Here is a 16,983-nt window from a genome sequence, read left to right on the forward strand (position 1 = left end):
GCAAAAAATCGCCCAATCAGAACGCTCCAATCAAACGCAGCAGCATTTTTATCCAAGCACGCCTTTTCATTGGGTGTTATATCGGCTGCCGAAGGTCTGCTATTGTATTTGTTATTTCACATCTCCTCTCAGTCATGTCTCCTGAAGCTTACATCACAAATGCTAGAAAGGGCTTAACACAGTGCGTGTGACGACATTAAATGCTGCGTAAAGTGGACCCTAGCCGACGACGCACGCGCTCATTGGAATGAAACAAAGCATTTGATTACACTCCAAATATTAACGTATTTACGTTGATATCCACATGAATAAGACATAATCGAATACATGTACCTCAAAATTACATCTCGATTTCAAACAAAGTTTAACAAATGCGGTTGAAATCCGCGATTATACCACGCAAAAAACACTTCCTGCACACTCGGATATTTGAACAATGGCACATGACGATGAAGTTTAACTGATATCTTAAGACGAAGTGATATTTTAATGGTATTTAAAAAGATGTTCTTTTTCTGGTGATCAAAAAAACATACACCTCTGGTTTATGGAATGGACGGGTTTTTTAAAATTTCAATAACTTTATCCTTCTCCGGTTTCATGCGCACACTATAATTCGTTCACTATTTTTTAATTTTGTTCTTACTCATCGGTATAAAAGAATACGATTTTTGTTGATCTTCATCCTCAACGGGTCAACAAATTCGAAGCGCGCGATTTTCTTTCCCGTTCCCGGAAGCCGGCGGAGTTCCGCGACGTCATTTCGCTGATCACAGTGGCAGTGCCTAGACCAAAAATATAGATTACACTAAGTACTTTGATGGCAGCTGGTTTCCCCAGCTATTAAGGTTATCACGATTATAAACAAAACTAGTCGTGAAGGACATCGAAGACGAAATTGCATTGCTGAAAGTTTTTTTAGTGCAGATTCGCCGTCGTAATGGCTTAGAGCAAGGTAATGGTAATGATAGATATGGCACAATGATTAATATAACCACAGATTTCATGTTAAAAAATAATCTTATTATCACGAATTAGTGTCGTAATTGCACCCATTGGGTGATATGAATAAAGACTAGAAAATGATTAGAAAGACTAGAAAATATTTTTATCTAAAACTCCATGTACATTTATACTAGGCCTTTCTGTACAAAATTGAAGTAAAATCATTTGCTAGATTCATATCAACCAATTGACCTAGAATTTAGAGTCAAGTTTTAATGCATAGAATGAGAGTTGATATATTTTTTTGGTTACGTGATAAGTACTTGTTCTGAAAGTGTCCTTATCAGGTCACCAACTCTGTACAAACCTATTATTCGCTAACAAAATCGCAATTCTCATGTTACGGGTGGCCTACATGTAAGTGCTGGATGCCCGAAATACTAAAACCTTTGAGAAGTCAGCAGGATAAACGATCAGTTAAGGCCAGTTCAGAAGGTCGTCAATCGATAGTCGAGTGGAATGCGCGCGTTGGTGACTGTCATTTCCTTTGTGGTCCGCAGAAGAAGTATGTGCATCGAGTAGACTCTGGTATCAACTAGGAACCGTTATCCGAACCGCGCAAAACTAAAACTTTAAAACTGGAACGCCTCAATTGACAAATTCTTAGACCTCGGTTGTGGAGGATCTTCTTTATTTACATAGGCTTACTGACCAGTACTGCAGGATTGGACTTCCTTGTGAGGATGGCTTCCACTCATGCCAAGTCTGCCTGCCTAGGCGAGGTATTGCCTTTTCACTAGTACCAGTGTAGTGAGAACAGCGAACGAAAGGTGACACCCTTCTCTGTGTTCTCGTTATTCACTCAAAGCACAAAACGTGTAAAATGGCGGGATTCGAGAATGGTGTTGATACGATGGTCAGTCAAAACAGTGGTAACGACGTGAAGCTGTTGTCGTCGGCAGATCAAAAGACGCATTCCATAGGAACCGGGCCTCCGCCGTCGACTGGATGCGACGACATTTCGTTTCATGAAACAAACGGGACACATGGGGCTGAGAGAGAGGATTGTTACCTCGCGGAAGAGGTCATTGGATCAGGCTCAGAGAAATTGAACGAGCATGCATCCGATAACTCTTCTATCAAAAATGATTGGTCTTCATCTTTGATTCAAAACTTTCAAGGTTACAAAGCAGTGATTATGTTCGCCTCATTTTTCTTCTCTATGGTCAGCACTGGTATTGGACTATCTGTGGGAGTGTACTTCATCGCCCTTCAGGAAGAGTTCGAGACAGGAGCATCACTTACTGCGCTGACGTCGTCACTTTACGTTGGGATACGTAGTTTTACTGGTAAGTTACGATGCAATACAATCATGTGAGCCGAGTTGCATGTCACCCTCTGTCAGCGCCGTGTATATGACCATGTCGATTTAACGGAATCGACGGAATCAATGGAATCAACGGAAAATTTACGGAAACAATGCTAAAACTGCATAAAATCGCATGACAATTAAAGAATGTTAATACTAACAATTGATACAACATTCCCAGAATGTTATAAATTGCTATAGTTATCGAGAAGTAATCAAAATGATCCCCAGACAGGCTTGTAAAAAGGTCTACGAGGTATTGTTTTCGTGGACTTGTTCCCCGTCCTACCTATACTTTTGAACTGTGGGATATACAGGTAGGACAAGAGCTCAGTCTATATTACCTGCATACGAGGTTGTTTCTTGGAATCGCCATTCTCCTCTCAGAACAGGTCGGTGTGTTTGGTTATCGATTTTTCACGATTTTCATGTAAGTAGAGACGGTTTGTATGATCAAGAGATACTAAAATATGGGGCAGAAGTCAGGGGCGGGTAAATATCTGGGGAGGTAATGTACATATAGGCTATGGGGAGCAGTTAATGAAGGGGTGATAGCCTAAATGGAAATTGTCCATGGGTTAAAGTCATAGGGGGCAGGGGAACGAACGCGGGGGGGGGTGGTGGATTACCTGTTTCTTCTCAAGGTGTCACTATACCGGTACCTTGCACGTGACAAAAACCCCTAGGCCAAAGCCCTATTATTAGCCTAGACTGTAACCACGCCCCTCACGTCACTCATGCAATACATGTACCTACGCTCCTATAACGAGCACTCCGAGGCGACCACAGTCGACAGAGTCTGGTTTTGAGCGATACTAACCTAGGCCTATCTATTAACTAAACCTAGAACACTAAGTTCGTGGGGAGAAGAAATTTGAAGAAATTCCTGGCCGCCCACCTTCAAAAGGTTTTTGTATCAATAATGATCAACACCAGCGAATTCGTCCTACCATCTCGTGTAAAGACCTTGAACCAATGGGTTTTTCCCCAAAGGAGATTCCCCGCAGTATAACACCCCCCCCCCCCCCCCCCAACCAATACAGATACATGGTGGGAACCAGGTTGTATCGGTTACAGACCAGTTTCCGTTGATTCCGTTGATTCCATTGATTCCGTCGATTCCGTTAAATCGACATAGGCCGTATATATTACCGTTAGCGACCCGATTAGTTCAGGCACTCGCTGTCCAGATCGCCGAAGGTGTCAGGTCACTTTTCTTTCTTATACCAGTACTTGTTTGTCTTTTCGATCAAGCAGGTCAGCATTAACCTAACACGTTCAATTCAATTTTTATTTCTTAAATTCCAGCCCCACTATCGAGTCTCCTCGTTGATCGATTTGGCATCCGTGTCGTTGTGATGACTGGCGGTCTCATAGCAACCGTTGGTTGCCTAGCAACAGTATTTGCAAATAGTTTCTTCTTCGTGTTGTTCACATTTGCAATTATCACTCGTAAGTACGCAATGCCTTGGTGATGTCAGAGTCTTTCAAATACTCTGTTTCCTCACGTATACCGTCTTTGGGCGCTATGTTTAAGAGGCCCGAAGGACTGAATACCTCGCATACCTAATACAAAGGATAGGCCTAGTGGATTGGACTGATTGGCTCGGATCGTGGCGCAGACCTATGACCAGAGACACCCACTACTTGCAGTCCACTACAATTGGTTGATGGGATTTTAAATGAATTGAATGGGTGGTATTACCAGACAATCGTGTTTGGGCTTTATTCATGGTGTGACCGAGGCGGAACAAATGAACATTGCCCATTCATCGCGTGGGCAAAAGAAAAACCGCCCCGCATGTGGTGAACCCTATTGCGTACCCCACCCAATGTATGGACACTGTTATTTTGTATTTGTGGTATAGGAAGACGGTATACGTGAGGAAACAAAGTATTTATTTGAAAGACTCTGGTGGTGTATAGGAAATGCGACGGCAATATTCAATATCCGTTGTTGTTGTTTCATAGTATATACAAAAATTATCTCATTGCATGTAACCTTGTAGGTCACGTGCAGACGCATGTGGTAATTTACTGAGTCAGCCTCGGAATAGGCCAGTATTTTCCTCACACTACTGGTAACCTATCGGGACTTTTAGAACAGAATATAAAGCATCGATTTTTATACATAAACGTTCTTTGGGGAAAAGAAATATGCAAGTGGACAATAATGATCAAAATTGTTCAATTTGTGAATGTCACCTCATCTGGCTTTGATGATTGTCTCACTATTTTCGTTTCCAGCATTAGGTGCAGGATTAGCATACGTGCCAGCAATGACCATCCCTGCTGCCTATTACGATCAACGAGGCAGAGCATTCGCTTTCTCATTCGCCTCAGCAGGCGCTGGCATCGGACAGTTCGTGATGTCAAACGTTCTCGCAGCGACGATAGAGGCCTACACCTGGCGAGGGTCTATGTTCATATCTGCAGGAGTCATATTGCAGATCGTTGTCTTAGGTGCTCTGATGCGGACCCCAAAAACGTGGAAAAAAACCCAACCAAAACAAACTGATGAAAGGTCGTCTTACCGCAACCAGATTCTCAGGATTTACAAAAATGTGGAGTTGGTTATGTTCTTTTTGCATTATATCCTGATTTCATGTGGACTCTCCGTCATATACGGGTACATAACAGCCGTGACAGAGACACTTCCAAATGTGTCCAAACAGCAGGCTGCACTGCCCTTGTCAATGATAGGCTTGTCAATGATAATTGGCCGAACGGCGAGTGGAGTCATTGGGCAGCTCAAATGCGTTAACGTTTTCCTGTTTTACTGCCTTGCTACGCTTGTATCCGGTTTTGTGATCATGCTCGTTCCGGTTGTGGCAGGTTATACATTTACAGTAATTTGCACATTCGTGTTTGGCCTCCTACTCGCGCCGTATGGCTGCCTCTACAACATCGTGATGCTCTATTTCTGTGACCTGTCCGACCTTATGGCTGCCTTCGCACATATGTCCCTGCTGAGTGGATTAGGATTTGTCTCTGGAGCACCACTTGCTGGTTCGTATAGTTATCCGTCAAGTCAAATTGTGATAAGAGGTACTAGATAGTGGACGGGAACCCTTAGAACAAAATTGGTGTTACCGGCAGTTTCGTACACCATATAGTTTTGTATCTTATGTGTGGTAGGAGGTACTTGGTAGTGCGGATGTTTGGAATGTGGGTTTAAAAGACGCAGGTCGCCTGAATTGTTAGCTGAATAGAGTATGGCCAAACATTCTTTTTCTTGTTACTTCCATGACCCTGACCGTAGTTCTCATTGAGCATCTGAGCTATGCTTATTGCGTTGGATGTCTACCTTGCCGAGTCATATGTCGCCACACTGTAGCGATTCCCTGTCTTTGAGCGATCCGCAAGCGATTTTTGTCGCTGTTACCTGTGCCGAAGCGTTTCAGAAGATGAGTGATTGCGCCTTTACTGGTCATCGGTGGCAGCTCTGCAATTCAAAACTAAATTGGTCGTTTATTCATTTTTTTGCGATAAAATGCGATCGTTTGTGGAGAACTTAAAAAACTCTATTTTGTTGTTGTAGGTTTGCTATATGAAGTGACAGGGTATTACGACTCTTCCATCTACCTCGGAGGTGCCCTCATTGTCGCAAGTTCTCTCGTACTGGTCTGGCCTTACATGAGCCACAGACGAAGGCATGCGAAGGAGATGGCCATCATAGGAGACCAGGTCAAGGCACTAAGTGTTGGAAGTATGGGAATGATCGGAAGTCAATGTATGACTTATGGTCTCCAAGAGGTTTTAAGGTCTGAAATATCAGTTGACAAGTTATGAACAAAGGACTTTAAGATAGGATAAAGAGTCGGAAGTGTTCATCAATACTTTGAAATAGTTTTCTAAGAGGTCGGTGAATAGGCCTTTGATTTGCACGTAAATCATTGACCTGCTCACTGTGTGGCTCGCTTGAAAGGATTAAACGGATGGTCCTTGAAGAAAGCATCGAAGTTTGTATTCATAAGTCGTACAAGTCTTTTTTAGCTCACCTCTTAGCAGAGGTGAGCTTATCCCATACCGTGGCGTCCGTCGTCCGTCGTCGTCGTCGTCGTCGTCGTCGTCGTCGTCGTCCGTCGTCCGTTAGCAGGGCACGTTTCGTAACTGTTAGAGCTATTGAGTTGAAACTTGGTACACATGTACCCTTATGTAATGACACCTGGGAGACCAAGTTTCGGTCCGATTCGTTTCATGGTTTGGCCACCAGGGGGCCAAACGTTAAAAGTGAAAATATGCAATATCTCCCTTAATAGTAGTCGGGAAATTTTGAAAAAAATATGGCAGGTACTTCTAGCAAAGGTGCATCATATATCCTCCGGGTTTTTGATTTGACCTCCTTTTCAAGGTCACAGAGGTCAAATGGTGTAAATTGGCCGTTAGGATGTAACGATGGCACGTTTCTAAACTGCAATGACTATTGATCCCAAATTTGGTACACATTTACCCCTTAGTCAGGTAATCTCGGGGACCGAAGTTTGGTCCAATATGATTCACCATTTGACCACCAGGGGGCAAAATCCAAAAACCTTAAAAATGTGATTATTCCTTAACTTCTTGCCCGATTGCCACCAATTTGATATCATGGGTACATCTAACCACCATACAGTATATGTCACACAGGTTTTTAATTTGACCTTCTTGTCAAGGTCACAGAGGTCAAATGGCGTAAATTGGCCGTCAGGCCGTAACTATGGCACGTTTCTTAACTGCAATGACTATTGATCACAAATTAAGTACACATGTACCCCTTGGTCAGGTGGTCTCAGGTACCGAAATTTGGTGCGGTCTGATTTGCTGTTTGGCCTCCAGGGAGGGGGCCAAATCCTAAATTCTTCAAAATGCCATTATTCCTAGTATTACTTGCCCGATTGGCACCAATTTTATATCATAGGTACATCAAATTCTAACAACCATTCAATGTGTCACCCGGGTCTTCTTTGATTTGATCTACTTTTCAAGGTCACAGAGGTCGAATGTACTGTAAATTGGCCATTTTGGGGAAATTGTAATTGCTTGGACCTACATCAAACCTGACACTACATGACACAATACCATGCTCTTTATCCATCTTTCCTCCACATGAGGTGAGCACAATGGCCCTGGCCATTTCATTTAATTGTACCACCTATAAAACCTGAAATATTTAAGAATAACACAGCTGTTAGGAGTACACAGAACTTTGTCCATCATAAATATATTAGAGGAGATAGAACTGCATTTATATTTAGGATAACATTGTTCTAGTTAAACAATACCATTAGACGACCACTTTTACCGATATACTTTTTGGAAATGTAGATCGTATTAGAAATACCAGAAATTAAAAAGTGTTTTTCGTAAGGCTTTTTCAATGACCGATTTCAAAAGAAAAGGAAATCTGCGCAATCACAATCCTGCCATAGTATATCATTAGAAAACTAAATTTCTAACAATATGCTAAAACTGCATTGGATTTTGTGCCCTAGTTTGGGAAAAATCGTTTGACGTAAGTGTTGACATCCATTTAAGCTAGACTGTACATGTCCGTCCAAACTCATCAGATTTGTCGTTGTAGTCTAGATCACCATCACATCTCCATTTCGACGGAAGACAGCTTGTAGCATTGTCACAACCAAACTGCTCGGACGTAGCGGTCGTTGTTCAATCACATGTGAGCTCGTCTGCTCCATCGGTGCAATCTTCCTCACCATCACACTTCCAAGGGTTCGGGATACATTTTTTCTCCTGTCTGCATAGAAATTCTGTCGATGCGCACTCGTGAACGGTCGTGGTGCAGTCATCTTCGTCAGTACCGTCCGCACAATCTTCATCACCGTCACATTTCCAACGAAGTGGAAGACAACTGCGGTTATCACATCTGAATTCTGTTGAGTTACACTGAATTTCAAGAGCGCATCCTACTTCGTCTAAACCATCGAAACAGTCGTCCTCTCGATCACACTTCCACGAGATTGGGATACATTTTTTCTCCTGCCCGCATAGAAATTCTGTCGATTTGCACTGAACGGTCGGGGTGCAGTCATCTTCGTCAGCACCGTCCGCACAGTCTTGAATACCGTCACATTTCAAAGGAAGTGGAAGACAACTGCGGTTATCACATCTGAATTCTGTTGAGTTACACTGAATTCGATCAGGACAACCAACTTCGTCGGCACCATCGAGACAATCGTTCTCTCCATCGCACTTCCAAGAGTTCCGGATACATTTGTTCTCCTGCCCGCATAGAAACTCTGTCGATTTGCACTGAACGGTCGTGGTGCAGTCATCTTCGTCAGTACCGTCCGCACAGTCTTGATCACCGTCACATTTCCAACGAAGTGGAAGACAACTGCGATTATCACATCTGAATTTTGTTGAGTCGCACTGAATTTGATCAGAACAACCAACTTCGTCGACGCCATCGAGACAATCGTTCTCTCCATCGCACTTCCAAGAGTTCCGGATACATTTCTTCTCCTTGCTGCATAGGAATTCTGTCGATTTGCACTGACCAGTCTCGTCGCAGTCAGCCTCGTCGCTACCGTCCGAACATTCTACCATACCGTCACATTTCCAACTCGATGGGAGACACATCTTTTTATCACGACATCTGAATTGTGTTGAGTCGCACTGAATTTGATCAGAACAAGCAATTTCGTCGACGCCACCTTGACAATCGTCCTCACCATCGCACTTCCAAGAGCTTGGGATACATTTCTTTTCCTCGCCGCATAGGAACTCAGTCGACCTGCATTGGGCAGGATTGTCGCAGCCAGCTTCGTCAGTTCCATCGATACAGTCTCGATCACCGTCACATCTCCAACTAAGTGGACTACAACTAATGTTATCACATCTGAATTGTGTTGAGTCACACTGGATAACATCAGGGCATCCCACTTCGTCTAAACCATCGAGACAATCTCTCTCCCCGTCACATTGCCAACTCCCTGCTATACACGATTTGGTCTCTCTACAAAAGAATTCGTTAGATTTACACGGAGAACACCCATCCTCATCCGATTTATCGGAACACTGTCGCTCTCCATCGCATTTCCAAAGAAGTGGAAAACATCCACTTTTGTTGTCGCAACGAAATTCATCTGAGTTACAGAGAATTTTTGCGTTACACAAGACTTCATCCGAATCATCTGCACAATCTTTCTCACCGTCACATCTCCAGCTAAAGGGAATACACTTCCTTCCATCTGTACACAGGAATTGCCCCGAGTGACATTTTACCTTTAGTGAGAAGAATTAAAGATAAAGTGAATTAACAGTGGTATTTTTTAATATTTTTGATTTCGAAATTTTCCTCTTCTGTGTAAATTTTCAAGTACAAAATGCTCTTATAGAATAATGTTTGCTTCTTTTAAACGTCATATACATAGTACTAGAAATCACTTTAACGCATTCCACCTCCGGCTAGCCAAACATAAACTGGTTCAATTCAGTAGCCATAATATTCAACCTGATCTGCTCACAGGTGTTGTTTCTGGGTCGTTTGAACACTCTTTGTTATTACAGTAATGAAGGGCAGTGCAGCTATAATCTACTAATCAATATTCAAGGGCTAATGCAATGTTGATATTTTGCATACGCCGCGATGATTTCTAACAATCATGATTTGTTGTTTTTTTTATATTTTAGCCTGCACTTGTTTCTTACCTGACCAGGGCACTGTCTCTCGTCAGATCCATCTGCGCAATCCTCAGTGTCATCGCACTTGTATTTCTTGTTGAAACACCCGGTTCCATTCTTACACGGGATATGGTCTGGCTGTTCACACAGCTCGAGCTTTGCTTCAGTCGACCTACCTATTTGGAACAGAATATTAAAATAAATCTACTTATAACCATTTCTTTCAAAACTTAATCATCTTCATCTACCAGCTATTTGATAGATCCAGGATATGTTTTCTGCTGAATGGTATAATTTTTTGGTGGCTGATAATTTGAAAAATGAGCGCACTGATAGGGCACTTTTGCTAATTGGGGAAATATCACTGTCTGCCAAGCTGTCGAATTCTGATAATTTTTCCATTATCATTCTTGTTGTACTCATGTCAGAGAAATTTTCTGTCAAATCACAAAGTTACAATTCTTAAGGACTGTTGTAGAAGTAGACATCCTTAAATTAAAAGAAAAACTAACTTAGAGAATTTTTTTTCAAGAATTATCAAAACAAAAGGGAAAAACATTTATTGAAATATTTGAAAATGAAATTTCCTTATTCCCTTTTATACAAAAGAACGTCAAAACTGACTTGAGCTAGTTTAATAAGTTTCAACTATGTTTTTAAAACAGTACGCACTACCATAGCCTCCGTATAAATTGTTCGAAACCGCGTCAAGAACTTGTACAGGACACTTGGGCAGCGTGACGCACACTTGGGCAGCGTGACGCGCACTTGTATAAAATTTCAATATCTAGATCTGTCATGAAGATTGTACCATTATCCAACCTCGGCAATCTGGTTGGCTCTTCGAACGGCAACATTCCAACGCGTTGGAAAATCTGCATTATTTTTCTGAAGCCGAAATCGTGCCAATGATTTACAAATAAAGTTATCTCATTGTAAATGTCGTGGCCGGTAAATTTTACTTGACATCTGATACAAGGCAGCGCTGAAATAAATATTTTGTATTACTTTGTTTACGGAGAAATCGGTAAAGAAACAGCGGGATCTGGATACCGCTTACGGTTTTGTAAAATGTTGCGGCCAATCGATTTCTCTGGAAAATATCATCCACTATATGTTGGCGACCTTCGTACAGCCAAGCATGCAGTCGACCCGGCCATTTCCAAGCATAAATCAGCACCTAGGCATAAATACCTTAAATAATGCACTCATTACCCCAAACAGCCGTTTTTAGTCTTGAATGAATGCATTAAAAGTTTTTTGGTCATCAACAATTCGGGGTAAATTGCCTCTTCCATAAACGTTCGATAAATTGAGAAATGACGTCAATGGAGCAGGTAATTATTTAGGGGTTGAGTTGTTACTGATCATTTGTTGGACCGAGTGTACAAATGCAAATGTGTCCTACATTTAAATTCGTTATGAAAATCGTTGTATATAGGCATCGAATGCAAGTGATTTGTAGATCTTAAACAGCATACAATTTTACATTGCATGAAAATACAAAACCCTCTTCAATAATGGGTCAAAAGTGAAGAAAATACTAAAAAAACAGCTATATTTTATGGATAAATATGCTTTGTGGTGTGGAAAATCTACGTAAAATAATCATTGGAATCATTGCACTCTGCCTGTCAGAAATCCTTTGAGATTTCATGTATGAATATTGACTATTTTAGTTGGACAGTCTTTTCTTTTCTTCCCAGAGTATCTATAGGTAGGTCCTAATTAAGGCCATACCGTCGAAACTAATCCTTCCCTATTAAACAGTTGAACACCGATTTTTTCCGGCTTGCAAGCTCTCGATCTGCAGTTTTGAGCTTTCTGAACTGGAATAGGCCCCCAAAAATTCGATTCGTACGATCTGTGAATAAGATCGGACTCTCTGGCTGTAAAACGATATCACTTATAATATGCTACTCCTACATTCTTTCACAGTTTGGTATACATTTTAATAATTTACTTGAAAAAGCAAAGAAATTGAGAACGAAATCAGCAAAATCAGCAAAATCAGCATAAGACTTGATTTATACTCACAGTCTGCGTAGGAAAACAGTAACAAAACGAATCCGAAGCCGATGGCGAGAACATAAAAACGTGCCATGTTCCAGCACTAAGCTGAATTCTCCTTCTAAGTGTGTGGAAATTAAAACCGCCCGTCACGATGCGGTACACTTTTAAACTTCAGTTGTCGGTGTGGTCACTCGCTGAACCGCTTTCTGTCTTGTTGAGTGTTTTTCGAAGCCTAAATACAGGCCGCGCCATTTGGAACAGGTCGGACAATTACATCTAATTTTCATCATTTCAGCGACATATTATAGTAGTTAGATTGCTGATAGACACAACTCTTCAGCGCGTTCAGTTTGTCATACAGGTTATCCTTGCCTATAACGTCTTTGGGTGACATTGCAATGAGGCCCGATGGGGTATATAATGATTATGTGTAGGCCTGACTATGTCATGTCAAATGGTTATGGAAACCCAACGATATTTGTCAAATGTTTTTACGCCAGACTGCCACGGTCTGTGGGCGGGGAAATCATTCATTCGGTTACAAATGTTTTGATGATCATTACTTGGGGGCGGTGCACAAACGACTCTTGGCGTCAACCATGAAATTTGGCCTGCCTGCTATTGTAGGCCTAGGCCAAGAGGGCTGAGTTTACTACAAATATTTCTTGAGTATTCACACCCACTCCTGGTGATACCCCTTTGTGGGCCTAATTGAATGTATGATACATATTCAGTTGTACAAGAAGGAATAGAAGACGTTATAGGCAAGGATAACCTGTGTATCTTCAGCGTGTTCAGTTCGTTTGTATGAAAACAACGTTTTTGACAATGAATGCTCATCGTAAAATATTATAGAAATAGTCCTCTAGAGTTGGTCGCTTATTTTCTCAGGAGAATTCTGAGACCGGTGAAAATCAACTGATGCCATCTAATGAAATCAATCAGACACTTCGAAAGTCTTTTTATTTCATAACTGTGTTGCTCTGGTCATTGTCCATTCATAGCTGGATTGGAATTTCTCTCATATCATGATTTTTAGTGGGTTTTTTTAATGATTTGCTGTAAGAATACCTGCTTATGAAAATGAGAGAAAATCTGTGAGATCTGTAAATACTGACACACGTAGGAAAACAGTAAACAATCGAAAGCCGACTGTGAGAACAAGGAGCGTGCCATGTTCCAACGCTGCTTAATAAGTCCTCGGAATGGTTAACGGTTCACCCAGATACGGTAAATTGTCAAAGTCTGTGATGTTGTTTTCTTCTTCAAATAACGCGTCCCTGAATCATACAGCCTGCCACAGTACCTCAACCTCTTCGGTTTATGAAACTAAAGTAGCCATGTGTTCTCAATCGCCGAACTAAATTCTGTCAGTAAGTGCCCAACTTAAATACTGTACAAAAATTGCAGAGGTTAGCGAGGCTACTTGAAACAGTGCTGACACGTAGTGCCCGGGTCATACATAGGTCACCGCCAGATTCTGGTATGATTGGATATGACGTACACGAGTATCCAGGGTCTAGTGGTGCAGCCATTTTGAGTGCTAATCAATAAGACCCCGGATTTAGAGGTTGAAGTTTTAAGTCCAGACCTCAAGTGGTTACGAAACGTGCCGCGCTAACACACGCCGCAGGTGGACGACAACGACGACGACGGACGCCACGTCATCGCATAGGCTCACCTCGTTGATGTGGCGTGCATGAAGCACCCGCACGCTTCGATAAAATATTGTGACAGGCAAATAAGCCGCTGCTTATGTTTAAACAATTGTACCTGTGTACTTGTCCCCACCTGTCATGACTGTGGATATTCCTCCAGTCATTTATTTCGCCAGTCACTAGTCATTTTAAAAATTATACGCTGGCCTATTGGGCATATGGTATATTCGAAGAATTTTAAAGTTGTTGATAAGCATATAGGGAATAAACTTGGTATTTAACGTAAGCCTATATAACTGGCAATTACTGTCTTCTCCCACTTAACCGAGCGCGGCTGAATCGTAAAATGACTAAGTCCAAATGAATAGGCCGATTTCACTGGTGGCAGGCGAACATTAGAAAGAACAGCCACAGCTGATAATTGACTCCCTTTTCGTGGTCAATGCCAATGCCTTCCACGTAAGTGGATAAAAGACATGAACATTGACATGGGGTAGTCCTGTACTGAATGAATGAATACAATACAACTAGCGTCCTCATTTTATGCCTATAGTGTTCGTTGACCAGAAATTTCTAATCTAGGGTCTATGATAAAGCCAGCTTCATGGGTCTGCAGAATGTCCCAATAAAGAAGTCTTGCTATCAACCAATAAATTAAAGAACAGATTTACTTATCAATTTACCAATCAATTTTTATTATCCAAACAGGATTTACACGTCATCATCAAAAACATCATCATCCTCTTCTCCTTCCGAAAACTCAATCCCCTCAACAAAATGCTCAAGCTCATCATTTACCATCTCTATCCCCTCCCCGAGTTCGTCATTGTCCTCAGGAACTAGGCCACTGGCTCTCCAACCGTTCATAATCGTCTGTTGTGTGACCCTTTCCCAGCCGAGGCTGATCATCCTGACCACATCCCGCCTGGTGATCCGCTCACAATGTTCTTGATCATCGGTGTGGCCGATTTTCCACACTTTCCAAATGGTCCTCAGGTGACACTTGAAGCTCCTGTTTACGGTCAAGTCCAAGGGCTGCAGCAGCGAAGTACACCGTCCTGGGATGAAAGTGTCTGTCCCATTCTCTGCGGTGATTGCATCACGAAATTGGTGATTTCGATGCACCGGATACCTGTCTAAAAGTAACAGGAACGTGGCCCCTGCTACAAATGGCACAATCAGGGCCTGCAACCACTCGATTAGCGATTGGTGTCGGGCCCAACCCTGTGGACTACCAGTTACCTGGAAAAATAAACAACAAGTATGAACATTTACATGACTTTTCTGAACAGTCAGACTTGCACAATGTTTTGGTTCCATCCATGACAAACCTATAATAATTTTAGTCATAGAAGTTCTGATTTTCCTAAAAAAAATACTACCATTAACTAGAATGACCGTCAATGACAACACTGATGACGTCAGGTACATGTCCTGTACTAAAAGCACGGATTTGTATTCTATGCCAATACTCACTCGCACATTGTCTGGAGCATCCACCTGAAGCTGCCGAATGACGTCACCATCTGGTGCCAAGCCTCTGAAGTTGACCTCGGATCGTCCTTTTCGTCCGTCTGTCGTAACTACTAGAGTCACCATGCATCCAAGTTTCGGGTTGCCTTGGGATGGTCTAATGTCAACATTCTGAGACCCAGTCGCTTCCATTGTTGATCTTGGCACCATATCAAACAACACGAACGTCTCATTCATGTTCATGATGACATCAAAATCAGCGTCTCTGATGAGGTCGGCAAAATCTCCCCGGTAGTCGGCAACTAAAGCCTGGGCGTTGTCAGGTAACCCCCTTGAATCGTTGGTCTTCCTTTGATAGCTGATTTGTTTCCTGAAATGGAATTTGCATATTGTTGAAATTCACGGCATACAATCCATTAAGGCCGATCCATGCAACAGCGGAATAAAACTCACCTTTCCATAAAGTTGCTAAGCCAATGTGCAGATGCATGGACACGTAATCGCAGGGGTCTCTGTTCTTGTCTTTCGGCCTTCGTTTCGTTCGGAAGCTCTGCCCACCATTGCCGAAATTCTCTTCCAGCTTGCCCTTTAATATCCTCACCGGAAACAGGGAAACCAAGTCTTCGGCGCTCAAGGAACCAGGTGTTCAAATTGTTTTCCATTTCGGGCCAGTATGCTGAAATAAAAAAGCTAACACGTTTAACATCTTTGGAAATATTGATTGCCGATAACCACAGGAATGAACGAAATGTTAGTCCTAGGAATAAAGGAGGGCAAACAAGTCATCATGTGTGCTTATCCAACGTCTAAATGTCTGCGGTGCTATGCGGTGGTGTCTAGCAAAGAATGTCGCAGTTTCAGCATGACGTAATCCTATAGCATGCTTCAATTGGTATGTCTCGATAAGGTCAATCTTCTGATTGAGACTGTAGCTTTTCTGGTGCCTACGTGCACCAGGTACAGCCCGGTTAGCATCATCTACATCATCATCATCATCATCATCATCATCATCATCATCTTCATCATCAGTAGTGGTATCAGGGTCAGGGCTGTCAACATCATCTCCATGCTCCATTCCATACGTTAAGATCATCAGGGTGCCTGCTAGGCCTACCCACAAAATCCATCGCACTGCGTGCATCTTACAAGAAGAACGTGGTCAAAGCAAGATGGCAGACAACAATTATGACATTTGACACGAAAGTGCCCTTTATTGGATTTCCCCCACAAGAAAACGATTCCATAATCGACCAGATAAAATAAATTCATTTGAAAGACTCTGGATTGGTCAACCATTTACATGGACTTACGTAACTTCAATAATCATCACCCTGACTGCAGGGATTACTGGCCCTGACCGCGACCAAGCGTTATTGAATTGACAACATTTACAAGGTTGTCTTCCTATAACCATTGATCAATATAATTGGCTGTCATATTGAATGTTTGCAGCCCACCGGTAAAAACTACAGACTGCCATGTTTCTGGACTTAGTCATTTTCGAGCCATTTTCCTGGCGCTCGGTTAAGTGGGAGAAGACAGTATATTAATCCGATTAGACTTGGAAACACAAATAGAATATGAGATGGTGGTATCGCTGAAGAGACTAGTTGTGGTTCTTCTGCCACAGTGAATATTGGGTTACAGGTCCCAGAATCCAATGGGGCCTCATCAAACAATTCCCACATGTGACCTAATTTAACTGCAAACCGTAAAGACATTTGCCGGATCGAAGCCGGTTCAGCAATCCCGCACCGTCTGAGTTGGATTTCACCCCAGCTTAACTGACCTTGTCGGAACCGACCCGGGATGGGTTTAAGCCGGTTCGCTCTAACGCGCACCGAGTAAAAAGTCCTATTGTTAACACGTTCTACCTTTCTCTGCCCATCTAAAATTTAA

At 42.3% G+C, this 16,983-nt stretch overlaps 2 protein-coding genes across 3 annotated transcripts; one reads left to right on the forward strand and one right to left on the reverse strand.

Moving 5' to 3' along the window:
* The first annotated feature begins 1,322 nt into the window (after positions 1 to 1,322).
* LOC135501444 (monocarboxylate transporter 14-like) lies at positions 1,323 to 6,637 on the forward strand. The gene is made up of 4 exons (XM_064793569.1): positions 1,323 to 2,294; positions 3,623 to 3,766; positions 4,562 to 5,323; positions 5,856 to 6,637. The coding sequence occupies exons 1-4, from the start codon at positions 1,829 to 1,831 to the stop codon at positions 6,104 to 6,106; spliced, it is 1,623 nt and encodes a 540-aa protein (XP_064649639.1). The 5' UTR covers positions 1,323 to 1,828; the 3' UTR covers positions 6,107 to 6,637.
* A 797-nt stretch (positions 6,638 to 7,434) lies between these two features.
* LOC135501315 (prolow-density lipoprotein receptor-related protein 1-like) lies at positions 7,435 to 12,141 on the reverse strand. Of its 2 annotated transcripts, none has more exons than XM_064793366.1 (3): positions 11,978 to 12,141; positions 9,968 to 10,116; positions 7,435 to 9,541 (listed from the first exon to the last, which is right to left on the reverse strand). In XM_064793366.1, the coding sequence occupies exons 1-3, from the start codon at positions 12,042 to 12,044 to the stop codon at positions 7,964 to 7,966; spliced, it is 1,794 nt and encodes a 597-aa protein (XP_064649436.1). In that variant the 5' UTR covers positions 12,045 to 12,141; the 3' UTR covers positions 7,435 to 7,963. The 2 variants fall into 2 exon arrangements, with proteins under 2 accessions (XP_064649436.1, XP_064649435.1); XM_064793365.1 differs by having other exon boundaries at positions 9,968 to 10,112; positions 11,974 to 12,141.
* Positions 12,142 to 16,983: the final 4,842 nt, after the last annotated feature.

Source organism: Lineus longissimus, chromosome 17 (assembly GCF_910592395.1).
Source record: "Lineus longissimus chromosome 17, tnLinLong1.2, whole genome shotgun sequence".
In the NCBI taxonomy this organism is placed as follows: Eukaryota; Metazoa; Nemertea; class Pilidiophora; order Heteronemertea; family Lineidae; genus Lineus; species Lineus longissimus.